General features: G+C 40.7%; 1 protein-coding gene across 1 annotated transcript; it reads left to right on the forward strand.

Annotated features, from left to right (window-relative positions):
• The first annotated feature begins 4 nt into the window (after positions 1-4).
• bmpr1ba (bone morphogenetic protein receptor, type IBa) lies at positions 5-27,950 on the forward strand. The gene is made up of 11 exons (XM_074637816.1): positions 5-246; positions 21,774-21,936; positions 22,022-22,121; positions 23,140-23,242; positions 24,141-24,237; positions 24,434-24,572; positions 24,898-25,090; positions 25,925-26,222; positions 26,434-26,609; positions 26,761-26,891; positions 26,978-27,950. Exons 1-11 carry the CDS (start codon positions 141-143, stop codon positions 27,101-27,103), a joined length of 1,632 nt encoding a protein of 543 aa, XP_074493917.1. The 5' UTR covers positions 5-140; the 3' UTR covers positions 27,104-27,950.

A 27,950-nucleotide genomic window follows, 5' to 3' on the forward strand; every position in this document is an offset into this window, starting at 1 on the left:
TCTCTCTCTCTCTCTCTCTCTCTCTCTCTGGCACATACATACACACACTCAGAGGGAGAGGTAGTGTGTGAGTGGCGGACCCCGCCGTGTGGACTGTATTGAAGAGAGGAGTAGAGCGGAGCAGAGCTGCAGACTCTACCATGCCAGTGCAGGGAGGAAGGCTGAAGCGCTGTCTCTCTCTCTGCCTCTGGAGCCGGAGTCCTCTGCTGTTGCTTGGACTGTTCTCTCTTCACGCACAAGCACAAGGTGAGTTACTGCAAAAAACTTTCTCTACTCCTCAACATTGTGTCTGTTTTTACTTTGCTTTCCTCTCTGATGCAACTCATCAAAAATGTGTTAGATGTTTGCACTTTGAAAACTTCTGTTGTTTAGTTGTGAGTCCTTCTCCTCCCTTACTGCAAACACTATTAGTATTTTTGTTCTCTCTACTCTGTTTCATATCTTGAATCTTTCTTTTGTGGATACATGTTTGTTACTTTAAAAAGTTGCAGCTTAAATCTACGCTCTGCGGTGTCTGTAGTCTGTCAGCAACTCGTGATGACAGTCAGTTTTAGAAATCAGCTCCAAAATGGTAGCAACTGATGTAGACATGATCCTGAACACGAGACGCGTATGTGGTTGTTTTTACTTCAGGGAATCATTCATGTTTAATATCACATGTCTGCATCACAGCAGTATGTGTTTATCAAGACCAGCAGCTCAAAAAAAGGTCCCAGCTGAGATACAATCCTTTTCATTTTATTTTCCAATCGTCAAAATTATAGGGTTTTGGTAGAGCAAGCTCTGTGCTTAACCTTTTTATTAGACTGATAAAAGTGAGTTTGAGACAAGAAGTCTTTTCAAAAATACTATTGCAGCACAAACAGTTGTTTTCAGATTTTCACATCATATCGATGCGGCAAATCAACAAGCTTTTCTGCAGAAATAAATTGAGTTATTGCGAGTTGAATTGTGGTTACTTATTGATTATTTGACCACTTTCCATTTCACACTCATTTAGAAGTTCTATAGTTGCTCTGACATTCAGTTTCATATCTTCAACCAGAGTTCATTAACTGTTTCCTTCAAACAGACAGAAAGATATATTGTCATGGACCGACATTGTTACCGTCAGCCGCATCAGCCGCTTTGTCTGTGACCATGTTTGGTATCTGGAGTGTGATTGGCGAGGTGTTGGAGAGAGAACGTGTCAGATTTTATAGTCTGTTATGTTTAGTGCCGTGATGTGTGTCATTAAGGTTGGACACTCTGCCTCTGTAGTTTTGTTCCAGCATATCGGTTTAACCGGCAGTTCAATAGATAATCTTGATTCAAAAAAGTCATTTTTGATCGAATTTAAATGATAGCGTGTGTAAGTCGTCCAGAATACAGGTTAAGACGGTGTTTCTAATATGTGATAGCGTCCGTGCATATTTTTCTTTTCACTCTTTATTGTTGGTCTATTTAAAGTCATTGGAGATTGTTTCAGCTGGGAGCCCTGAAGTTAAGTCAGCAGAGGCTCATACCTCATACTCAGTGCGCTATGTGCTGAGGTCATCCTGCGACCTCTGACTGCACGTCACCCCCTCTTTCTCGTCCATCTTTCCTGTCATTGTCACAGGCTGAGTCGGCTTTCCTACGGAGCCCATGCTGTGTCGCCTTCTTCTTTTCATTTGCTCTCTTTGCTCGCAGATGGTTTTTATCATTTAAAACGAAAACCTCGGAAGGAATAGCAGACATTTTGAATGCCATGTTAAGCATTTGCACTGCACACACGACTACACATGGACACAAACATATAAATGCGTGTTGAGTGTTTTAGAGTCACACTGACTGCTCTGTTCAAGAAGCTGCAGAACAGCTGCCAAAGAAGACATATGTGAAATCTGACATAAAGTTGGACCTCTACCAAGTCTTTTTTCTTTTTTCCTTTTTGTGTTATACTCCCAGGAAGTCTTTAAAACTGAGAATTTAAATATCTAAATATAATATGGAGTTCATATTATAATAGAAAATGTATATTTGTTTCCCCCCACTTGTCTTACTTGCTTTAAATATCTTTTACACTTTTTATCGCTGCAACTGCTTCAAATAAGACATTTAATGAATATCCATTAGTGCAGTTTTGGATTCGGTGTTGGGATATGTAATGTCTCAGTCGATTTAAATACCAGTGTAACATTAATGCACCACCTATTAGACTAGTAAAACATCGACCTGCTCTAACTGTCTTTGCTCAGTCTGTACAAGTTAATAAACTGTATAATATTGCTATGTTTTGCACACACCTTTATAAGAGCATCCTCAAAATTCTCAGATTGTGACTTAAAAAAATGAACATATAGTGCATTATTTTCAGCTTGGATGCTTTCTGTGGCTTCAGCAAAACACACAGATTGTAAATTTGAAAAACAAACAACTTTTGTGTGTCATTTTATTTCTCCTCCTAAATGCTCCTTGGTCGTTAAAGCTGAATCAGATGTACTCAAGTAGTTCTCAATAGTTGAAACTGTATTCAAACAGTATTTCGCCCGGCGGCCTGTTGAACAGCAACCGCCTCATTCATTAGTTGACACGTAGTTGATTGATTGGACCAGCAACAGGCTCATTCATTGGTTGACACAGATGATTGATTGTCCTGGCAGTAGATTCAACCATGTCTCAACAGGCAAATATTTGTTTTATGAAAAACATGTATGAAAAAAAAAGATGGAGCGGGTAGAGAGGGAGGTTATTATTTATCCGGACTATCTGCACCTCACTTTCTCTTTCTCGGCCTGCCTTTTCCTCGCTGTATTCTCTATGTTTCTTCCCGCTCTAAAACAGCACATGGCTGCTTGGTAGAATGAATGGGAGTGTAGACCATAGACTGTATATAAAGATGGACGACATGACAGCTCCCCAAAATTGAAGCCAAAACATCTCGATCGCCCCCTGGTGGCTGGCTGCAGTATAGGTCATAAAGCCCGCCCCCTCCATGTTAGTGGATGGGACATGTACTCGTCAAATACATTTTTCCAAAAGATGGTTTCTGACATTTTAGGTAGTTCTTATCACGCTGATGTATGTTCAAGTGTTCATTTTTGGAATAAGTTTGGTTTTAATTCGTTATTTGATGCTATGAAAAGGGGGAGAGACTTCATGATTGGCAGATTTGAGTCTCTCTCGCTGACAAGCTGCGGCCGTGCGTGGCTCGTGATTGGCTCGGGTGGCTGACCTCGAAGCCAATGCTCCAACGCCCAATCACTACTGCGCAGATTCTGGCTCCAAATGACGGCAAAATCTCAAGACGGCAGCTCCCGCATCCGGGATATTTTGGCTTCACTTCTGTAAAGTGGGAGGAAGAGTCGTTCATCTATATATACAGTCTATGTTCTAGACTTGGTCAGCTAGTGTTTCCTGGTCCTATAGCCACAGGTGAACTGGAGTCATTACAAGTTTTAGACAGCTACTGTGTTGTGTCTGCATGAAGGTCACAGTTTGCCATATACAGCATGTCTAGGCCATCGTCTCAAACAAATAAAGGACGATGTGTTCATTATTCTTCAAGGAGAATGTAGAGCGCAGGGAGTGTGCATACTTATGCACACTTTATAAATCTCACACACACACACACACACATCTTCTCTGACCTTCCACCTACGCCAGGCTGCAGCCTTCAATGTGAGTTCTGGGAAGTGAGGAGTGAGCGTGATAGCTTACATTTCATTGTCCTTGGTGGAAATAAGCACCGCTGTATCAGTTTTCACAGTCAAAGCTCTGCCAGTTGCTTTGCTTTTGTCACTGCCCGCTAATGAGACTCTGTTGCTCTCTGCAGAATTTCAGGTTTTGTTTTAAACAGAATGAAACGCCCACTTGCTTTTGAGCCAAAATAATCGCTCCACACGTGTTGTAGTTTGACACTGTGTTCTCCGAGTACTGAGAATGTGCCGTGCCGCTCGTTCAGCGATCTGTTTTTAGTTTTCATAAAGTTGTTGGCAAAATGTGTGTGCAGCATCCTCTCTCTCTCTCTCTCTCTCTCTCTCTCTCTCTGTATCACTGAACACCTGCTTGATGATTTCAGGTTTTACTGAGTTGTTTTCTTCACAAAAGCACAGATTTACTCAAATCTGTGTACCCATGGTGTAAAAGAGACCTTTTTTTAGAAAATCAATAGGCTGTACAGGTAATAGACAAGACAGACTGCATGCTCTATTTGCATTTATTGTCACCCACAGTGAAATTGATGCGTCTCATCACCTCAAAAGCATTCAGTTTAGTCTATTCAGAGTCGCAGACTGTGAGGATTCATAGGGGTACTTAGCTCTCAGGAAGTCATTGACAAAACCATCATGCTTGTGGAAAGCTGACTCAAACATTTCAAAGGAATAAAGCAATTTTTGAGAGAAGCAAAGTAGAAGTAGAAGTAGAGCTGACTCACTGTACCAAACTGCTAGTGGTGCTTTCTGCTCCTGAGCCTCGAAGCTTCCTGACAGGATGTGTTGAGTTCCCTCGCTGGAAGCTGATACCTCATTAGAACCACTGATCTGCTGGCTGTAAAGCTGAAACGCAGAGGTTAAGGTGTTGCTGCTGGTTTTTTGAAAACAAATTGTTGGTGTCCTGAAGTAAACTCACACCTTAGATTTTTTTATTTTGTGTGATGTCCGAACTCTTTTCTTCCACACAGCTGGGGCCACAAACTTCGTTCTGCCCCTGGGAGCGTCTGAACGGGCGAAGGTTAACAAGGCGGGACCCGAAAGGCTAATGTGGTGGCAGGAGTCGAGGATATAAGTGTTCAGTGACAAAGCAATGACATAAATATGAGTCCCTGATATGCGATATTTGACACAGCTCTTATGTTGTGTGTGTTTGGGGGAAAAAAAAGTGGTCTTGAAATGACCTCTAAAGGTGGAAGGTAAGGGGAAGTGAGGAGAGTTTGGGACTGAGGGGTATTACATCCTGTAATGGATACAGATCCAGTAACTTCTATCCCAGTCAGATTACCGGTCTGGCCCTGACTTCTTAAGACACAGCTGGAGCAGGGGAAGTTATGTGTGTGTGTGTGTGTGTGTGTGTGTGTGTGTGTGAGAGAGAGAGAGTTAGTGAGTGAGGAAGAGAGGTTTTTTAATACAAAGAATAAGTTGTTTTTTTAAGAGTCTATTTGTGATTGTCATTTTTAAAACATGGGTCATTTATTTATTATGTAGAGTAAACATGGCATTTTTATTAGCAAGAAAACCTCAAAAGTTTTTTTTCTCATTTAATTATGCGTCTATTAATGGGTATTACCCTCACTCTGCCTGTTTTGCTCATTATGCATAGAAAAAGTAAGTTTACGAAAAATGTTTCAAACCTTTACTTGAGAAATTCAGATTCAAGATTTGTGTTCAAATTCACTTACCCTGTAGCTACACCGTTGTGCTGGAGTTTGCAGGAGCTTTATTGTGCTAATTTATAGCTATTGTTCAGTGGCTGTTTGGATACTCGCACTGTTCTTAAATAGTTAAGTTGTTGTGGTTATTGTTGTGACCTACAGTCCTGATATCCCTGATATTGTACGAGCTGAGAGACCTCAGCAGCACAGTACAGTACAACACAATGCAGTGATGGACAGATAACAGGTGAAGCGGTGCAGAGCAGAGCAAAGCTGGCTGTCACAGCCGCAGTTCGCTGGGACTATGAGGGCTTAGGGTTTTCCATGCACTCACACTCCCCCTCCTCCATAATACCCGACCCTCCACCCGCTCTCTTTTTTTGGATGGGGAAGGGTGATTGTGGCAGAGAGAGAGAGAGTAACTGTGTTTTTGGCATGTGACTGAGAGTCAAGACAGGTAATATAGATGAAAGAGGTGGAATTATTGGGGTTTGAAGGAAAAGAAGAGAGAGGAGGGATTCAGGTCAGGTATATAAGTTTATATTTCAACATACAGCAAGTGACGTTTTTACAAGGGTCATTCAATTAATCTGTACATTTTGTTCTTCCCTTTTTCTTTAGGAAATAAAGATTTCCCCTCAACTCCATATTCCTCTAAACAATTAAATTATGACAAAATTAACCACATATTAAAATCTGAACTAAACAACCTTTTTAAAGGTCCAGTGTGTAGGAACTGGCGGTATCTAGCGGTGAGGTGAGGAGATTACAGCCAACTGAAGCCTCTCCCGTGTGCCAAGCGTTTTGGAGAGCTACGGTTTGCCAACGCGAATATCCCTCTGTAGAGCCATTTGGAGCAGAGCCAGTTCGTAGAGTGTGTGTGTGTACGTGGGAAATGAGTGGTGAAGCAAGAGAGAGAGAGCGGCGGCGACGAGAGTGAGTAACGTTATCAACTCCCACCCAAGCAGGAAAAGTTAGCAGTTTGGTTTGTCAGTTCTGGGCTACTATAGAAACATGGCGGTGCAACATGGCGGACTTCGTGGAGAGAGGACCCGCTCCCTATGTAGATATAAACTGCTCGTTCTACGGTAACGAGCACTAAAGAAAACGTAGTTATTATATTGTATTCCATTTCTGCCAATAGATCCCCCTAAATGTTACACACTGGTCCTTTAAACTCATCCTTTTAGAATTAGTGGTTTAAGGTAGGGCTGCACGATCTTGAAAAAATATCTTATTGCGATTGAGCTGACTGATATTGCAATTGCGATATGATTTGCAATACGGTAATGATACATTTCACATCATTATTCTAATTTTCATTAAAAAAAACATATTAAAATGATTATGGTGTGATTTTTGTGGGGATCTGTACCCAACAAAGATGTTTTCTTAAGTGTGTAGAATATGATTTGTAGGCCGGGACATCTCTGCAGCACCACAATATTTAATTATAAATGGTATTTTGACACACAATTCGCCTTTAACAAATATTGGGATTTTAACAAATACTACGATTTGAAAATTGCAGTAGGCCATATTGTAGCCCTTGTTTAAGACTCATCAAAAGATGCTGTCATGTTTTGTGTGAACCTAAAATAAATCACCTCACGAAGCCTTGAATTTTCCAAAGCTACTATCATTCTGTGTATCAGTTTATCACGTCACAGGAAAGGAAAGCAAAGTAAGAGAGTGAATGAATCGGCTACTTTAAATGTGGCAGTGAAAAATTAATAAATCCACAGGCTGTAATTTGGGGTCATTTGTGGCTGTCAGGATGCCCACGTTTAACCAAATGGCTTTGCAATACCGACAATCATCATACGCTATGATAGGTACCTAATGGCTGTCCAGATGGGAGTGGATGTTCAATGTGTGTGCGTGTGTGAACAGGACTAGCCGACAGCATGTTTGTCCAGTGAGATAGTACAGAGGAGGCCTGGAGCCGCTGATGGGTGATATGTGACTTAGTTAATGGGAAGCTAATCACACGGAGGAGACAGTGGGACGCATACAACTGTAAACACACGTACACTCACACACAAAGCAGGGACTCACACACACACACACATACATGTAGAGATGTGTTTTCGTCATGGATGTTAAATGAATTCACTCTAAGTCCACATTCCAAACATTATCCACACATTAATAGGAAGTGCATTAATACCTCCCACCCACACACACACACACACACACACACACACACATTACATACATACACACATACTGTATACACACGCACACACATACAGGCTGTAAATGGATGGAAAGTGACTGTTTAAGCCTGTGGAGATGACTGAGACGCCACAGACCAGAACTCTGGGAAATAAACACATGGCAGCTGTAATGTTAACACCATCAGCCCTCACTCCACACACAAACACATAAAACAAACCTACGCACACACTGACACTCTCTACACTCCCACAGGCACACAGCGAGGCACTCACCTACACACAGATTTGTTCTCATTCTCAGTGGCGGACGTCTCAAATTCAGATTTTGTTCATTTATCAGTCGGCCCAAGCAATCATTGTCAGCGGCGATTAGTTCTGCATGACAATGATAGTGTGTGTAAGTCATGGTACGAGTGTGTGTCTGTGCTAACTGCCAGTGAGTGTTTTGATTGCCCCCATCGAGGGCGGGCTAGATGTGTCCTGAAAGAGAAATTATAGTTTCTGGTATCTTATTACACACTCCTTGTGTGTAGTTGTTTGTGTATGTGTGTGTGTGTTCAGTGGAGCTTTTAGTTATACTACTGTTTGATATGCATGTGTCTGAAGCACAGAGAGACACTGCATTTTAATAATATGAATCCAGTCTGGATGGTTTCATCAAGGTTTACACTGTTTATCCTGCAGCATCCAACAACTACACATATTAGTATTCGGCGGTGTGGCTCTGCTCCGTCGATGCTCCGGAAACAAATGTCGACACAGACTTGACTCGATACTCATGACCTCTTGACAGAATCTGGGATTCACAACATTTGAATGAAAACAAACACATATTGAGTGAACACACGCTGTGGATGAAGGTAGTTGTAATCATTAGGAAGTAGGCATCGGTGTTTAAGAAAAGATGCAGTGTGGAGCAGAAGTGTACACAGAAAGAATGACAACCAAATCTCATAGGGTGCTTTCACAAGCCAACATTTAGTCCGCTTTAATCAAACTCTGGTGCGGTTGATTTGGGCGGTTGTGAACGCAGTAATCGTACTCTGGTGCGGACCAAAACAACCCACCACCTCTCAGAAGCGTTTTTGGACCATCTCCAAGCGAACCAAAATGCAGGCTGCTTGCGCGGGCATTTGTTGAAATGGACACAGGTAAATAGCAGCTTCACAGTGTGGGAGAGGACTGACCTGGACTTCTGCAGAAGTCCAATGTTTGCTTGACATCTGAGCTGAAGAGAGCATACAGAATGTGCTAAATAAAGTCCGCAAAAATAGTGTCATTTATGGAGTCATTCGAGATAAACTGGAGGAGAAGGGTTTTATGTGCACAGCAGATCAGTGCCGAGTCAAAGTAAAAAAACGTTTACAGCAATATTTCAAAGTCTGTGATTCCCTGCATATAAGTGGCAGTTCTCAAGACGAATATTTGCTCCTTCGTACACGCCCCTCAGCAAATCAATTTTTTTATTTTGTCCACTTTAATTGGTGCACTGTGAAACCTAACCAGACTAAATAGAAAACAAACCAAAAGTATAAATTTAACTCTGATTCGGACTATGGCTTGAGAAAGAACCCTAAGTTACCTAGTTATTCTATTAAGATATCAATGGGATATAACCCTATAACCCATGGCAATAAAACTCTTTACCTTCTGAGAATCAGTGGAGCTAAGCATCTCAAGCCAAAAGTCAGCAAACAACTGTGTGTATTTCAGTGTTTTAATTGCGTATTTGCTACCACAGTCTAGGAGTGAACAGAACGCAAATTGGTATGGAAAAAAGTGGCATGGTAATATGTCTAGGAAAATTCTCATCCATATCCAAAAGTTCAAAGTCAAAAGCAACTGAACTTGCTATTTGGCCTTCCTTTTCTCCACATAATAAAGTGGCAATAGGCAGTATATTTTTGGCATCATTGGGCAAAAATAATCTTAAATAACCTTTCAGCATATTGTAATTCAAGTGATCTGAGAGATAACTAGACTTCTGCACCTCCTCATGGCTCTGTTTTCAGGCTTTATAAAATCTAGCCTGTGACGCAAGACTTTCTCATGTTACATCTAAACAGTACACTACAAGATGATTCTGAAAACATTTGAGGCGAGAAATAGGCATTACAGTAACAGAATATTGATTCATATTTGCTCAGCGCTGCCTAGTTTGACCGTTTGATCGGAATTCGCGAGTGATTGACAGCCGGCTCTCATAGACGGCAGCTGAACGGCAGACTCCAGATCAGCTTGGACAATGTCATATTAAATCACTCTATTTCCTCATTTACAACATCTCTTACTAAAAGGCAGGAAAAGGGTATCCAATATAGGCTCTATATACCTACACAAATATACTATGAACTGTGCTTATCTTTGACCTGTTAAAATCTATTATTGCTTGGTACTTTTTCCTCATTCATGCAGATGCTGTTAGGAGTACTGGAGGACACCGGAGGACACAGAGGCACATGTTGTTTTTCTCAGATTACCTGTCCCATGCACTACTGTCAGGATATAGTGACCGTTTTATAAAAATAACCTTTTTAATCATATTTGCTCCATTTCTACCCAGTGCTGCTTTAAAAGGCTTAATTTCTTCTACTGTAGATAATGTGAACTGATGGTTGGAATAAATGTCAGCGATAGAGAGACAGAGATAAGGCTTTCATGTTATAACTAAAATCTTAAACAACAGCTTGTGTCAAGGCACTCTTTAATTTACCAAGGTCAAAAACAGCTGACACTAAGTTCTTACATTTTCTCTATGTCTTCCTGTCCCATGTCAGCCTGTATGCTACCACACATCATTCCACAAAGTACCAAAACAGCTTGACCTGGGTCACTCTGTTAGTCAGACTGGTATCTTAATCAGAACATTCGCTGTAATCAAGCAATTTGAAGGCATACCAATTGAACAAAGTAAAACTTGTACGCTGAACATTTGGAACCTGCAGTTTGCCCATTAAGGTTCTTTTAAATGCCAGACTCACATTTAACCTTTGAATAAGCATTTCATTTCAGTCAATGTTCCCTCAAGGACTAAATTTAGATTAACATTTGTAGCTTTTTGTTCAGATGACGAACTTATTCCTCCTCCTTCTATTTTGTGCCCCTTCTGCCACATCTCCCTCTATTCATGAATTACTTCCTTGTTCTTAATGCCTCTCTGTGTTGTGTATTTAAAGTTTGTGTCACTTGGAGTATTTATTTAAGAAAATCATGCAGTTGATGTTTGTTTCAAGTGGGGATATTTCTCTGGCTGCCAGGAAGAAAAAACAGGGAGTATTTTTGTCCCTGGGTATTGTGTTGATAATAAGATGAGCAACTGTATATCATCAGTGTTTATTTGAGAAAGGAGAAGAAGTTTGATTAAATTAGAGCCCTCAGTTTAAAACAGAAGTCCAGCTTAAGGGCGGTTATCTTATAACTGAGCAATATTATGTTTTTTCTGTAAATATGTGAGCTCATTCAGTTAGATCATATCATTTTGAGAAGATTGCTTCTTGTTTTTAACTTTTCAAAATTTACTACAGAGACACCCGAAAAACTGCTCGGTGATGTGATTGTGTGTCTCTAAGTTGCTTTACTGTAATTAATAGTTTAAGTAGTATTTAATTCTTCTTTGTCTTGTATCTGTCTGACTTTCTTAATGTCTCACATAGACACTTATGCTCACACAAAAAGGTGACATCATGACTAGACTTCAGGGTGGTTCCCTGTTTCTAGCAGCGGAGGATTGCATCTCCCAAAAATGCAAATTACCTCTTACTATGCTGTCATTCTCCATTTCCCAAAACCACCTTCAGCTCATGAGAGTGTGTCTGTGTGTTTTTAATCGCTCCATCGTATCCACAGTGTGGAATTCTAAACTCGAGCTGTTATATTTGCCATGGCCAACTATCAACTTGGCGTGTGTGTGGCTATTGTTTATCAGTTTATAGATGTGATTTTTGCATACCACCATGATGGAACAATGAGTCACATGATGATGTCACGGGAATATCATATTCAATGTGATAAAAATAGCTGCCAAGTTTGAATGGACTGTGAGGGCGTGTGTATCGTAACCTAATGCTACTTATTACTCTATGATGGGTGTGCATCATAGTCCAAGTATGCTGTATTCAGTCACAAAACCAGATTTTCATTATACAGTATAAGTGTGTAATGAAATAACTTTTATCTCTTCTGACGAGTTAAAAATCGTCTGCCAGTTGGTCAGGCCACTATTGGAGATTTTTTTATTGTTCATTTGTTATTGTTTTGTTTGTACGACGTTTAATTCCAGCCTGCATTAGAAACCACATCCTGAAGGCTCTGGATCTAATGTCTGATTAGTGGTTAGGATAAAAGTGTTCGGAAATAGTCTTAGAACATGATTGTGCACATTTGGAGTGAGAAAAACAGGCTTTCACACAGTGGGAGAATGACTCTCCAAAAAAACACTGATGGAACTAATTGGTAAAAGTTCATTCACAGTTCATTTGATATCAGTAATTGCCACAGTCACTGTGGTTCATGCAGATGTTGAGTGTTAAGCCGGGTTACTACCAAGATTTTAGTCACAGGACTACTTTTTTAGGAACTAAAAGGTGTCTTAATCCCATTGTTGTCTGCGTTTCCATAGCAGGTTAAAGACCTGCAAAGATTATGCAAATTAGTCTGCTGACGTATAAAAAAGCAACGTGACATAGGACGCACAATGAGTTCCTCAAATGGTTCCTAGTTCCGGGGGTATGTTCCTGCGGTCGAAACGGGGCTTAAAGCTGCAGTGGGTAGAATTGGAGCAAATAAGATTTAAAAAAGTTATTTTTATAAAACGGTCACATGCAATCTGAAAAAAATCATGTGCCTCTGTGTCCTCTGGTGCTCCTAATGGCATCTACAAGATTTCACAGACTGGAGGAAAACAACCAAAGAGCCGAGCTGGAGCCTTGCTGTCTATGAGCCGGCTGTCAGTCATTAGGAAAACTCCGACCAAACGGTCAAACGTTCTCATTTTACAGCTAAACCATGCACTTCAAGATGTTTCTGAAAACATTTTATACAAGAAATAGGCATTAGAGTAACAGAATATTGATTCATATTTGATCAGCTCTGCCTAGTTTGAACTGCCTCCGTTGAATTAACAGCTAATACGAACGCTCTCTCTCTGAAATGACCTGTGATTGGCCAAAGTCTCCCGTCACGGGCTAGAGTTCCTAAAGCCTGAAAACAGAGCCATGAGGAGGTGCAGAAATATATATGTTTTGTCAGAATACTTGTATTGCAATATGCTGAAAGGTCATCATGGAATTTTTGCCCAAACGATGCCAACAACTTTCTGCCTACTGAAGCTTTAAGTGTCTAGAAATTGTAGAGCTTGATGACACCAGTTTTGGATTTTTTTCTGCCATACTAGAGCAAATGTAATGAGGGGCCAGAATAAATAAATAAAAAAACATTGGTTCAAATCAACCAGTTTCTGAAGGACACTTTCCTTCTTTGTTTTTACTAAATGTTTATATCTTTGTACATTTTTTCATAGATTATATTTCACCTTTGTGAAAGTGGATTGCCATGTGTTGGGCATAAATTAGCATTTTTGTGTTGCAATAGAGTGGGTTTTTAAAGGATGCAATGATATTGTGTCAGGCACTGTACGTGCTGCATTGCTCTGTATGCTGTTGCTTATGGTAAAGCATTTCTTTGTGACACACACATCTATCTTTATGATGAAGTGTGCTGCTTTAAGGGATCTGTAGGAGATCAGCAATGCTTCTTGTAGCTTCATTTGTCTTCTATAGAAACTGTTTGAAAAGAGACGTAGGAGGACATTTTCCATCTTCTTTGCATATATTTCGAGATGCATCCATTCTGTTTAGCATAAACATTTGATCTTTGAAGTAAATATTGTTTTATGAGCCAGCGGTTCTCATGGTTACATTTGAACAAAATGCCTCAATGTACTGATTTGGGTTTCGTTGTAAATAGTGTTTATTAGAGGGTGGATGATACGGCTAAAATCTTCCAGCACAGCATTTGTAATTTCATATCTTATCGCTATAGAAATCACGATAGAGTAAACTTTAGAGTAAAATTTGGAGCACCTTGGTAACTGAGTGGTTACAGCTCATGCCATATGACTGCAATGCCCCAGATTGGACCCCCCCCCCCCATTTCTACACTGTCCACTGTCAAAATAAAGGTGAAAATCATCAATAATGTAGTTTATAAATGAAATAAACAGATGGAGATTTCTGGATCCAATACATCCATTATTGCCATAGTGAAGTCCTGTTCTTTGAGTTGTAATAATGATAATAATGATAATCATGGTAAGATCTCCATTCTCCATGCATTACTTTGCCCAACTGTAGTGTCTGTGGCTGTCACTTTGGTCTTTATGACAAATCAGTTTTATGTGGTAGCATGTAGTCAAATCAGGCCAAGGCCAGATTTGAACCAGTGGTATCAGAATTACACAGCCTTAGCCCAGTGATCCAGCTGGATGCCCGGTGTCTTTGAATTGATACAAGCTGTTTTGTGATGAGTAGGAGCCCACAGATGGCCATGAGAAGGAGCTTTTGATGAAGAGGCCAGCTGGTATCCTTTCTCCTTTTCTTTGCTTTGCTCTCTCGCACCTCCTTAAAGGGCCGTTTCATCATTTCCTTGTATTCCAAAGGGAACGCTGAGGGCCTTCTGGAATGAACTCCGAGTTCCGGAGTCCTTGTGTACCTGTCACTCATCCCCATGAAAGGGGACACACACACGCACACACACACACACACATACACATACATACGCAACTGGTCGCAGCATAAAGCTGGCAGATGACAGCTGTACAACCAGAGACTGGCACTGGCTCATTACTGCATCATTCATCAGCGTGACATAATGAAGGAATGTTTGAAGAGCTGTTGATGATGTTGTTGTGTTGGAGGATAGAAGGGCTGAATGCAATCCAGCAGCTTCCATCATCTCTCCTCTGACTAGCTGTTTTTGCTAAAGAAAACCTCTTAAAAGCTGTATTCTGTCTAAGCCACATGACATCACTTCTGTCTTTTGTGATTGGCTACTCGGTGGTCGGTCTCATTTGTTGTTGAGAGAGCAGAGAGCTTGTTGGATATAGGTACAAAACTTTTTTCAGACATGTAAATCATCTTTGTTTTTCTTAAATGTGTTGATCCCTGTTTTAGGACTCAGTCCTGCACCACTCTATATATACAACATACTTTAAGACTGTGTTTCTATAAGCTATATAGACTGAGAAGCTAAAGAACCATTTTCTTGCTTTTATATCTGTCAGTGAGCGCAACCTCTTAATCCGACTTCGGTAAGACTTGAAGTGTAAGGGAATCTGTGTGATCCTTTCTCCTCCTAATATTAGTAGAGTAGTAATAAAAGAGAGAGCTTTGTCACAGGGACTCGAAGGCAAAACATAATTGAATTTCAAAGTAAGTTTAGCCAAAACAGTCAGAGAGATGACCTCAGCTTCCCAGCAGCCAGATCACACAGTGGGGTTCATTATGACATTCCAGCACATGTGGGATGGCTCGGTTCATCTCAACACTGACAGGAAGAAGAACATGGAGATAAGACCAGGCACTGAAAGTACATGGAAGTCAAGAGAGAGAAGGAGGGAGAGAGAGAGAGAGAGAGCAAAAGCAAAAACCTTTCACCTTCCATGTTTCTTTAGCTGTACCGACGGCACTGTCAAACACCAGCAAGATGAACTACTACTTAGAGGGAAGAAGGGGGCAGGAAGGGAGCAGTGTTGTCAAATGAGTGTGTCTTAAGTGGAAGGGGGAGGCGGGTAGTGTTTACACGGGCTCGGTGAAAGGGCTTTTCTGGTAGGCCTTGTTTGACATGGCCAGGATAACTAATGAATATGTTCTCTCTCGTTCTGTTTGTCTGTCTATCTTCCTCTAAAATCTCCTATCTTCATCTTACCATCTCGTGCACAATATCCCTCTCCCTCACCTCTATATCCCCTCCGTCTATCTAAATATCTGTCTTCTTCTTTTCTTTTCGCGTTTCAGTTTGTACAAAGCGGCAACTGTTGAAAAGAGGCCTTTTAGCTTTTGGGGGTTTGTGGGGCCACGGTTGTTAATTGTGTGTTTACAGTGGCCCCTATATCCTGCCATCAAGCCTGAAAAAAGCCCTATAGGGGAGGCCTGAAAGCTCACACTGGCATCTGAAAGGCCATTTTAGTGAAAGAGCTTGAAACAATTATAGTGTCCGTGAAGTGCCTGGAAATTCGGCCAGTTTCAGAGCACAAATGGTTTGACTTGCTGCGTGTTTTGACATTGGTGGTACTTAGTGAGGTTTGGACTGGAGCCCCATTGGTCAGTGCAGGTTTTTACAGGGGCTTGCACCTAACAGCTTTATGTTTACTTTCATATTCTTTTAACTACATTACCAATGTCCCCTCACCATCCAAGAATACATTATATTATGAATAGGGGTGTAAGAAAATATCGATGTATATTTGCGATACTGTATTGATTCTTCAAAACGCTGTACGATTTTTAATTAACCTCTTAAAAATCCAATTGCCCGCCAGCTGCCCCGGACGCTATTCTGTCTTTTGGAGGTTGTAGCGGGCTCGGTTTTGAAGCTAGAGTGAAAATACTGGCATCATATGAAACTAGAAAAACCCAAAGAATCCATTGGCACCAACCATAATTCATACTTGCATCTCACCTCAATAATCGGGAATGAAAATGGGTTCAATATGGGTACCCACAAGTCTCCCCTTTACAGACATCCCCACTTTATGCTAATGCCATGCAGTTTGGGGCAAAATCATGCAGTTTTTTGCATGCTGAAGAAATGTGTTATTTTCACCTATTTCACCTATATAGTACATTTGAATATTTCTGTATTCTGGGGTCCCTAAACAGTCTTGAAGTTCATTAATAAATTAGGTATCACTGTAAAGCTGAGACTCTTGTGGATCCAATGAGCCCAATTGTATTCATGTGTAATGATGTTAATGCCCATAGTAACCATTTCACATAGTGACTTTTTTTTTACTCAGATGTTATACATATGGTAGTGTGTCTTTATGACAGTTTTCCTAAAAAATTGATTTGAAAAAAATCGCAATATATTGCCTTGCTTACAGTAACGTAATATATTTAATCGTTACGTATCGTATCACCAGGTTCTTGCCAATACACAGCCCTTCTTATGAACAGCTGCTTATCTCTATTTGAACTTGTTTGGAACACTTTATACACTTCATACATTTTCACCTCCATGGAGTCAATCTTTTTTTCTTGAAGATAAGATTTGATGACATTCAGGGTCAGAGCCTTCTTGCTTTCTCAAACAGCAGAATACTTGACCTTGGTCACTCTCCCTCCCACAGACCGATAGGACAGGCTCATAGAAAAACTGCGTATTACCTCATCACAGGCAGTCTTTGTATCCAAAGTATTCAGAGGTAGAAGACAAAGACCACAAAAAAGGAGCTCAAGATCAAAACCCTATTAAGATGAAGTAGTATGATGCTGGATTAAGAGTGTGAGATAGAGAGGTGATAGATTTCCTCAAATAACTTGCTCACATGCCTGACATTTCCAAAGGAGATAGGTAATGATAAAGTCAACATACTAGAAAGAAGGATTGTAGAGCTACTGCTACCTAGCCAAATAATTGTTAATATTGTGATAGCATCCGCAGATGCACAGACAATGTAATAAAGACTAGCTCACAGCAAAGACAATTTATATGATATACATTTTGTTACATGGATTCCTGTAATATTGGCTGGTTTTAAATCAGGTAATTGTATTTCGTTGGACACCTCACCTATTAGCTTTTGTGCAGGGAGCATTTATGAATTAAACATTCTGCTCGGCTGTGGCTTTTCTTTTTGTCTTTTTATCTCTCTTCCACTGTCTTTTTCACATGCCCCCCCCCACACACACACACACACACACACACACAGAGCAGTAGCCAGGGATCCCAGGTGCAGGATGGATGTGAAAGGCTTTGTGTTTTGTCAACATCACAGCAGCACCTCACATGACCGTCCAGTGGACTCACATAAGGAGGCCGGGGCAAAGAAAGTGGAAGATGAGAAGAGAAAAAGAGGAGATAGGGAGGCTGTGAGGAATAGTTGAGAATAAAGTGGAGGAGAAAAAACAGACATGTGAAAGGGCTAAAGAAATAGATATAGGACAAAGAAGAAAAGGGGAGAGAGGGAGAGGTTGGCATCGAGTGAGACAAAGTGAGTGAGTATTCGCGAGCGGGATGGAGTAAGAGATGGGAGGGAGGGGGGGCAGAGTGAGAGAAAGGTTGGAAAAGGCCAGTGGCCTCTGCTCTGTCCCCTCTGTGTGCCGCTAAACTGCCCACCAGTTCCCCGCAGCTCTGTCACTTCTCGTTTGTTAATCCCCCGTTCTTCTCTCCCTCCTACTCTTCCTCGTTCCCTTTCTCTCAAATCGGTCAATTGTTAATGTGACCCCTTTAAACCCCACCGTCTCTCTCTTGCAGTATTGTCAACACATTATCAGTGTGTACAAGAGAGACATTTAGAAAGAGAAGTGCTTGATGACAAATGACTAAGTATCTGCTGAAGTTATAGTTGTATTGACATACATGAGACATACTATATCATATTAATAGTGCACACACCGATGAAAGAATGGCAAACATAATGTGCATACTCCCATTTATCACAGTCAACATGGAATGAGATGAATGAGCACCATCACCACCTCATGCACTGAACACAGCATTTGCTCCTTGATCGTAACAGAGATGAGAAAAGTCAAAGCATTAGATCCAAATATAATTGGCGAGCTACAATATTTGATCTTTCTAATAGCATTAGTTGTGACTTTCCTTTCTTTGAGCCTTAGTCACTGAAGTCAAGTTGTGGTAGCTTTTTGTGAATACAGATTCATGAATGTCAAACAATACAAGTGCAGCACATTGACAACAAAGCACATAAGTGACAGTGACATGAATCAAGAGAGAAAGCGACATTTGTGAAGCACATGTGTACATGTGCATACTGTACATTTTTTGGCTCATGTTTGTAGTAATGTGTGTGTGTGTGTGTGTCGTTGCGTCTGTAGTTTCAGTCCATTAGGGAGCTTTAAGCGTTTATGCCTGGAGGAAGTTCTTTGATGTTTTGTGAAAGACAGCTGAGCTCGGATGAAAGAGAAGATACCACACCCGTTATCTGACGTTTGACTGACCACCCTGAACATATACAGCACATTTTCAAGTTTCCATCTAATCCTTCTCTGTAAATTATCTTCCTATCCAATGAACACTTTATCGCTGCTATATGTTCAGTTAGTTCCATTTGCCACACCCCTCTAGCGATACTACAGAAACAAGGCTTATGCTAGCTAACTTGCTTTTAACATATATGTCATGATGGAATACTCTATCAAAGACAATAGACCATTTCAATTAAATTGCATTGCTAGGCAACATCTTGGGTCCATGTTTGCTTCCTGTCAGCTTATGTCATTGGTTGCGTCTGAAATCACATACTATGCATTACATACTCAATACATATACTATCGTTCAACATGCTTTTGTGTGAATAAACAGTAGTATGTATCTTTTCGGATGCACTGAGCAGTGATTTACGTCATCACTTCCTGAGAACGTTCCTGCTGGTTGGAGACGCATAACCATGGTAACCCGTACCAACTTCATTTGACCAAAACGACGATTTGTGAGAATCTAAGTCTGAATGAATTTTTTTAATATTTTACGCCTAACAAAGTGAAGTTTTATACTTAGAGCTAAATTGATGTTACAGAGGTGTTCGTCAACGTCTGTTACGAACGTTGTCGTCACTACCACATTGCATTGTGGGATATTTATGCCGCTGTAGTGTCCAGCGTTGCATACTGTAATATTTCACCGGAAATACTATACAATTTGCGTACTATTGGTTTCATACTAAGGTTTTGGATGTACTAAAAAATCTCACACACAACATAATTCATGTTAGTATGGAATTTCGGACGCAACCTGTCTCAACGGAATTGCATTGCTAGGCAACAGCTTGGGTCCATGTTTACTTCCTGTCAGCTTATGTCATTCACATACACTGCAACAGGAAGTATACTGGGACCCATTTGGAATGTTTTTGTTTCTGTTTTTTGAAATTGTCTATACAAATGAATAACACAGCTTCACGAGGCAGCACTTTGTCTTATCTTAATTATATTGTTAAATGGGGGTATCAGACCAGCAAAGGACCCTGCATTCATTTCTTAGGGCACAGCCCCTTCATTATAATATTCCAACAAAACGATAGATCTTGAAGTAATTGCACTTCAGTGTGTGTACTTCCAGGAGGAATTACTCAGGCTTAACTCTAACTCAAAAAGATGAAAGTCGACTCAGCTGAAACTGAAACTTGGGGTATTTCAGGTAATAAAAATTCTCTATATAAATTCCCAGCCTCTGAGCTTTGTCTCATAATGGAACTATTATGCGGTAGATGAGTGTGCAGACATGAAAGCTGTCACACCAAATGCTGTTGCCGTGATTGAGCACATGAGCTAAGAATGGAGAATAGAGTGTGAAAAGATGGGCTATTAAGAACACCAGAAAATACCAGTTTTAGAAGATTTGAAAGTGGCCACACTGCCACAAAAGGTTTTTAGCTATGGCTAGCCCACTTGTTGTGTGTATTTTATGGTTCACACATTTTTCATGAAGACTATATGCTGAAAACCACAATACTTTTGTTGCACTTGAGGACAATCCAGCTGGCCAGTAGTGCTTTCAATTTCTAAGAAGGATACCGCAACCACTTATACTGTACGTTAACATTTGCTGAGATAAATAAAAGTAGATGAGTGGTTCATACATCCTGACTGGGCCCTCTCACACATACTGCCTCTGTGTGTATTGATTCTCATTGTTTATGAGAAGCATCTGCTTAGAAAAGAAAACCTGAACTCGAGAACGAGAAGCTGAAAGAGGAGCAGGAGAGCAGATTCGGTATCTGCTAGTAGTTTATTTCAGAGAGGAAGGACTCATGCTTATTTTGGACCATCTCCGCTCGCAGCTGTTAAGCATCTGGTCTCAATGAACATGCTGGAGTGAATGAACTTATCTTAAAAGGCATGAAGGAAAGACACTTCCGTGATCCTTTTTTCCCCTCAAGTGACAAACAGGTGCCTTTTTGAAATAGGATAAGTAGGGAATACAACAGCTTTGTTCTAGCTCTTAGGAGCTGTATCAGTTGTAAAAAATATCCTGCTGTAACACAGCATCAGGTGTTCCAGCTCATAGTTTTTGTGTTTATCAAATTTTCTCTCATCCATTTTAATTTATTTACATTTTCAGTAAATTCATTATAGTAAGTTAGATTGTGATTCAGTTCAGTCAGCCGGCTCATGTGGAATGGATTTATCATGTGAATACAGCTGAGTATGCAGAGTTGATATTTGCCGTCTTGGCTCTGACCTCGTCACTCCCTGCATGCGTACACCGGCACAGCAGAGATTGGGGGAGGAAAGATATTAAACTTCTTCCCTCAGGGGGAACTTACAAACCTGCAGGTGGATGCTGGGGCGGAGGCTGTGCTCATGAAATAAAGAGGCAGCGGCAGAATTCACACTAGTAAAATCGCATGAACTGCAGAATGAAAACGCCATAATGCCAAAGAACACAACTATTTTACAATTAAAAATGCAAGAAAAACTGACACAATAAACATGTTTATGTAGTACAAGCTTGCTCATGAAATGCTACATGACCAGCAGTAGCAGCAAGTCTTACAGCAGGTGTTGCAAATAAGCAGTGAAAGAGCAGAGTTGGGTCAGAGCGCCTTATTGCAAAGGGTGTGTTAGATATACGAGTATGTAGTAGAGTATATCACACCTTGAAATGTCTGCCTGAAATTGCTTACAAGCTTTTCTTTTTGAAATATGTTGGAGCATGTTTCACCAAATATTAAATACATGATTTATCTCCTTGCTCTTTTTGACGGTTTTAACTTAACACAACTTTTTTCCACTCAGTAATCTGCAAATAATAATGAACTCTGGCTGTGTTACTGCAAACACTTGCAGATATTTTTCTATTTTGCAGATTTTCTCCAGTCTAAACACCCTCTAGTAGCATAGGCCCAAACATTTGATGGCATTAATAATGCAATCCCTGACCCTGGCAGTGTTGGTGCTTTTTCCTCTATAAAAATGTATTATGATTCTATGATTCATGCGTGTCATTTCAACTTGTTTTTCCTGTCTCTCTCCCAACTAAATCTCTCTTATTTTCTCATTTTGCCTTTTTTACAGGCAACATATTGGACAGTATGCTGCTGAGAGCGTCCAGTAAGGAGGCAGTGGAGAGTGGGAAGGAGACCAGTGGCAGCACAGCTCCTGCTTCATCCTCCCAGAGACTACTGTGGTGTCACTGTTATCACCACTGCCCCGAAGATTCAACCAATAATACGTGCAGGTACTGTAAAAACACCAACAAATGTAACACATAAACATTCACTTGGGTCAATGGTTGCTTTACTTCCTGTCCTTGTTTTTTTCAGGACGGATGGCTACTGTTTCACCATGGTGGAGGAGGAGGGAGGGGTACCGGTCCAGACTGCAGGTTGCCTCGGGCTCCGAGGATCAGAATTTCAGTGTAGGGTGAGTAGATGACTGTAACATTACAATCCACATAACTGCTCCCTTTTGCAACCATTTCCTTAGCATCCGCTATCAGAGATCTTGATCTTAACTTAATTTAGATGGAAATAATCACAAGAAGGTAAGTGAATAAAGCAGAACATTCCAAAACGACTGTATACAGTATACACTATTTGTCAGCCGCTTTGTATGACTTATTTGTGACCAAATTAAATTTAGAGCCGTAACTAACAATTGTTTTCATTGTTGATTAATCTCTTGATTTGATCTTTGATTAACTGATAAATATTAGATTAATAGTTAAAAATGTGCATCACAATTTCCCAGAGACAAATGTAACATCTTCAAACCCGTTTTGAATCAAACGGTTTTCGATATACTATGACACAAAACGGAGAAAATGAAATGAAATTGTCAAAATTGATGATTATCTCTGCCGATCGACTATTCAGTTTATTGTTTAAGCACTAACTTAAAGGAACAGTGTGTAACATTTTGGGGGATCTATTAGCAGAAATGGAATGTAATATTCATAACTATGTTTTCATTAGTGTATAATCGCCTGTAATAAAATTGGGTTTTCGTTAGCTTAGAATGAGCCCTTCGTATCTACATAGGAATCGGGTCCTCTTCACTGAGTCCGCTATGGTGCTCCACCATGTTTCTTCAGTAGCACAGAACGAACTAACCAAACACCGGCTCTAGAGAGAGCCTGCATTTTCACATGATTATGAGCCGCTGAGTGCAAAACCGTGGTACCGCCAGCCGCCGTCTGACTTCCGTTGCTCCTACAGTTGTGTTATTATGGTAAGGATGTTACCACGGTTTTGCACTCGGTGGCCCACGTTACCGTAGTCTTGGAAAAGGAGGAGTGAGCAGAGAGGTACTCAGTTGGTGCAACCACACCACTAGATGCCGCCAAATTCTACACACTGTACCTTTAACCAAGAACTGAAGACAGAAATTATTAAAAAAAAAGGAAAAAGAGAGAGAAAAAAACTTATTTTCTGTCTTCCAGGAGACCGGGAATTCTCGTCAAAGGAGATCACTGGAGTGCTGCACAGACCAAGATTACTGTAACAAAAACCTGCATCCTACACTGCCACCGCTCAAACCACCTCGTAAGTTCATCTATCTCCCTCCTCTCGTCTCTCCGCAACTCTTTCTCGCCCATGAAACACAGAACAACTTTTAAGAGCTACTTGTTCTCCAGTTGGCAGGTGACAGTGACAGTGTGGCAATGATATAGACAGGGCCAAGAACTGTAACTGATGGTGTTACAGCACACAGGATTCAGAGATAGAGATATCATGACATTGTCGGAGAGGCAAAGACAGCTTAAGTGGGGGAGCCAGCGGGAGTTACTGTCAAACCGTCCTGGAGCTCGCCAAAGCTGCTGGATGTCGAGAGAATACCGAGGCCTCTACTGTGTACAACACTATACTCCATGTGCGAGTGTGAGGGACTTTTTGTGTATTTGAGAGACAGTAAGCCTAGATTCCCAGGGAAATCACAAGCCCCAGCAGACAGCGAGGGCAGTCATCAATCTGAAACCCTATCATAGGGGATCAGGAAGAGAATTCATCGACTAGGCTGAGGGCTTCCTCTCGCTGTTGACTGGGGCCTTGAGGGAAAAGAGTGTGTGCCAGAAGAAAATGAAAAATTGATGAGTGAAATATGATTTGTACTTGATTTACTGTACAGCGGTTCTTTCAAGTGACTTGTACAGGATGACTGATTTCTTGGTATAATTTTCTCTATTTCCTCCCCATGTTTGAGGGATATTAGAGATTTTGATTTGATTTTTTTTTTGTTTCATCTCAAGTTTCTTGAGCAGAAAATGATTCCAACCATTTATCTTTACAGGAAAAAGACTAATGTGATTGATTTTTCTTTCCTTTTTCCGACATTGTTTCATATCTCTTCCTACCTTTATCCTGCCCCTCTCTTCTATTCCATCTTATTTTTCTTCTCTCACCCCGCCCACCTTTTTTCACTTCTTCATCCTCTCCTCTCCAGTCTATGTAGATGGAAAGATCCACCACATGGCCTTGTTGATCTCAGTCACTGTGTGCAGCATCATACTGGCTGTCATTATTGTCTTCTGCTACTTCAGGTAATTACATGTGATCATCAAACAAATCCAGATTATCTAGATTCAGTTTCCAGCAACACTTTATAAAGACACTTAGTTTATAATGCACATAGTGTATATTACAGTTATGGACATTTGTATTCCCAACAGTACTTTGTGTATGATATTTTGTATTCTGTTGTAAGAGGGTATGCTGAATGATTCTGTGTTCTTAAAGGTACAAGCGTCAGGAGTCTCGTCCTCGGTACAGTATTGGTCTGGAGCAGGATGAGACCTACATCCCCCCTGGTGAATCTCTGAGGGACCTGATAGAGCAGTCCCAAAGCTCTGGCTCAGGCTCAGGGCTCCCTCTATTGGTGAGATACTCAGATTGCAGCTAAACACCTGTTGGTTGGATGGATCTCTTACATGCACACATTAGGACATCCTACTTGATAGATTTTGTCTCATGTATTTCCATAGAGGAAGTATGTGGGGAGATAATTTTGGTTAATTTGATACTTACCATAATATTTATATATATATATATCTAAATTTGAGCGTGCTATGAAACAATGAAAACACTATTCCTGATTTAGCTTGGGAGGTCCTATATCCATCTGAGACTCACAAAACCTTAGTTTGCTAATAGCTCATCTTAAAAACCGTAACCCTATTTTTCCATCTTTTGCTCCTCCTCAGGTGCAACGAACGATAGCCAAGCAGATCCAGATGGTGAAGCAGATAGGCAAGGGGAGGTATGGCGAGGTGTGGATGGGCAGATGGAGGGGAGAGAAAGTGGCTGTTAAAGTTTTCTTCACCACTGAGGAGGCCAGTTGGTTCAGAGAGACTGAGATTTACCAGACCGTCCTAATGAGACATGAGAACATACTGGGTAAGACTGCTTTCTGTTTTTGGTCGTGTCTCATGTGTTACTTCTTCCAACCCTTCACACCCTCTTGTTACTGATTTCTAGATTTCGTGTCTCTATTTTTTCATTTGTATGCACTTCTCAGTCAATCTATTTGTCTGTCTCTCTAAAGGTATAATTTTTGTGTTCCATCACAATTAACAAAGATCCCATTTGAAGGGAGAGATGATAAATAAGTATTTCTAATATAGTACCAGTAATCCTAAACAATCCTAAATTGTGAACTAACGGATGGATGAATTGGTGTATTGATAAGTGGCTGATAAGTGAACAAAACAAAAAAGCAACTGACAATAAAAACACGCCATAGTTGAAGTTGGACTGTGTCCACTGTTAACTATGCTGCAGCGACCTACACGACGCTACTACGCAAGTAGTGAGGTCAAAGATCACTTGCCAGTAAACTAGAAGACAGACTCTATGCTGCAGTGCATTAAGTTGCCTTCCACAGTCCATACTACTACGTTTTCTTTTAAATTGAACACTAAGGATCTTTAATCTTGACCTCATTACAGCCACCAAGTCAGACTATTGCCAAGATTAAGATTTTAGATGGAAGATATAGTACAGCTTCCTTAAAAAAGAAAGAACTTTAAAGCTTTAAATTACCTTTATTTATACTTACTCTGCATGATTTGTTTCAAAAGTAAGTTCCCCTAGCAATAGGGAATGGACTCTCTCACAACAAATAAAAAGATCACCTGGTCTGTTCTGCTCTACTTCTAAGATTGAGCCTAACTGATTCATCTTCACAGTGAAGTCTACAGTGACTCTTATTCACTCTCCCTTCATTCACAGGTTTTATAGCTGCTGATATTAAAGGAACTGGCTCCTGGACTCAACTCTACCTAATAACCGACTACCATGAAAACGGCTCTTTGTACGACTACCTCAAATCAACCACTCTAGACAACAAAGCCATGCTGCGACTGGCCTACTCCTCCGTGTCAGGCCTTTGTCACCTCCACACCGAGATCTTCGGCACCCAGGGCAAACCTGCCATCGCCCACAGGGATCTGAAGAGTAAGAACATACTGGTGAAAAGAAATGGCACCTGCTGTATAGCTGACCTAGGACTGGCAGTCAAGTTCATCAGGTGAGTGAGTCAGTCACATTTGTTGCTAGGATAATTTGATGAAATATTCCTCTTTTAGTTCTTGATTTGAATCCATATTTTGCTGTATTTAAGCTCTGGTAGAGGGTCGGAAGTGTTCATAAATTAAAGTATTTTCAACTTGAGGATTCAGTATAATGTGTATAGCTCATTCATCTTTCATTTAAAATGTTTTTTTTTTTTATCTCTGCAGTGACACCAATGAGGTAGACATCCCTCCCAACACCAGAGTCGGTACAAAGCGCTACATGCCTCCGGAGGTTCTGGACGAGACTCTGAACCGAAGTCATTTTCAGTCGTACATCATGGCCGACATGTACAGCTTCGGGCTCATTCTCTGGGAGATCGCTCGGCGTTGTGTCTCAGGAGGTAAATACAGTAAATATATGTTTTATGTGTTTCTTTTTTGGACACAAACACCTTCTCAGGCCAGACTACCACAAAAATTTATTTTTTTGATGGATTTTGAAAACTTGAAACATGAACAGAGTGTGTTTCTTCTGTATCTTATTTGTTGTAGGGATCCTTGAAGAGTACCAGTTGCCGTACCATGAGTTAGTTCCTACAGACCCTTCATATGAAGACATGAGAGAAGTGGTCTGCATCAAGAGACTACGACCATCCTTTCCTAATCGATGGACCAGCGATGAGGTAAAATACATCAAAATATACTACGTACACATGCACAAACACACGCAAACTAATGACCTTCCTAACATAAATCTGTATCTCCTCAGTGTTTGAGACAGATGGGGAAGCTGATGACAGAATGCTGGGCCCACAACCCGGCCTCCCGCCTCACAGCCCTACGGGTCAAAAAGACACTTGCCAAGATGTCAGAATCGCAGGACATCAAGCTGTGAGCAGGCGCTGCCAGGTGTGTGTTTACACACATAGAAAAGGGCACTAACAATCACACTGGCTCTGGTCCAGGCCACGCAATCCTTTTTTTCCTGGGAAAAGGAGGTGGGACAGGAAGCAAGATCATCACTTGAAGATCGCAGGATCACAAACTTTGAATCCAGATGCCCAGAACTCTACAATCCAAGTCCCTCTTGAAAAAAAAAGAAGTATTACAGGACTGCGATGGTTAACTAAAATTAAAATGAATCAAAAACAATGTGACCCTGTTCTGTCCATCAGAGAAGATGAGACATTTTCATTTCAGGCTAGTGTGAGGACTCTAAAACCAGGTTCCTGTTCACGTGCTCCAAAAGCCCCGGAGAAAGAGATTGAGTTTAACTTGGCACTGTAGCTGCAGAAATACACAATCAAGCTACTGACCAGTGAGTGGAATACTGTATCACTGCTTTCTGTGAAAGCTACCCTACCTGTAGATGAAGGTCCGATTGATAGAAAAGAAAAGGACGTGCTTTAAGGCAATCTGTCATTGCGGCATGACATCTCCTTTCAAAACACTGTCAACCCACTACTGCCTTTATGTTGTAATTGGATTGAACACACTTTTGTCACTCTTAAATTGACTGCTTTTGGTTATAATGACTGACACTATGTGACAGAAGATAAAGTGTACTTTTGAGGCTTTAAAAGTTTTGTTTACGCTGGTAATGTTTGTAGACACTGAAGAAAAGGTACACATGTATGTTTGAGTCGTGAAGGGATATGACAGTTGCAAAAGCTAATTTTCCTTGTAAAACTCAAACTCTTCAAGACTCTTTGTGAAAAATAAAGTTTATGTGTCCAAATAAA

The sequence above is a fragment of the Sebastes fasciatus genome, chromosome 6 (assembly GCF_043250625.1).
Source record: "Sebastes fasciatus isolate fSebFas1 chromosome 6, fSebFas1.pri, whole genome shotgun sequence".
NCBI lineage: Eukaryota > Metazoa > Chordata > Actinopteri > Perciformes > Sebastidae > Sebastes > Sebastes fasciatus.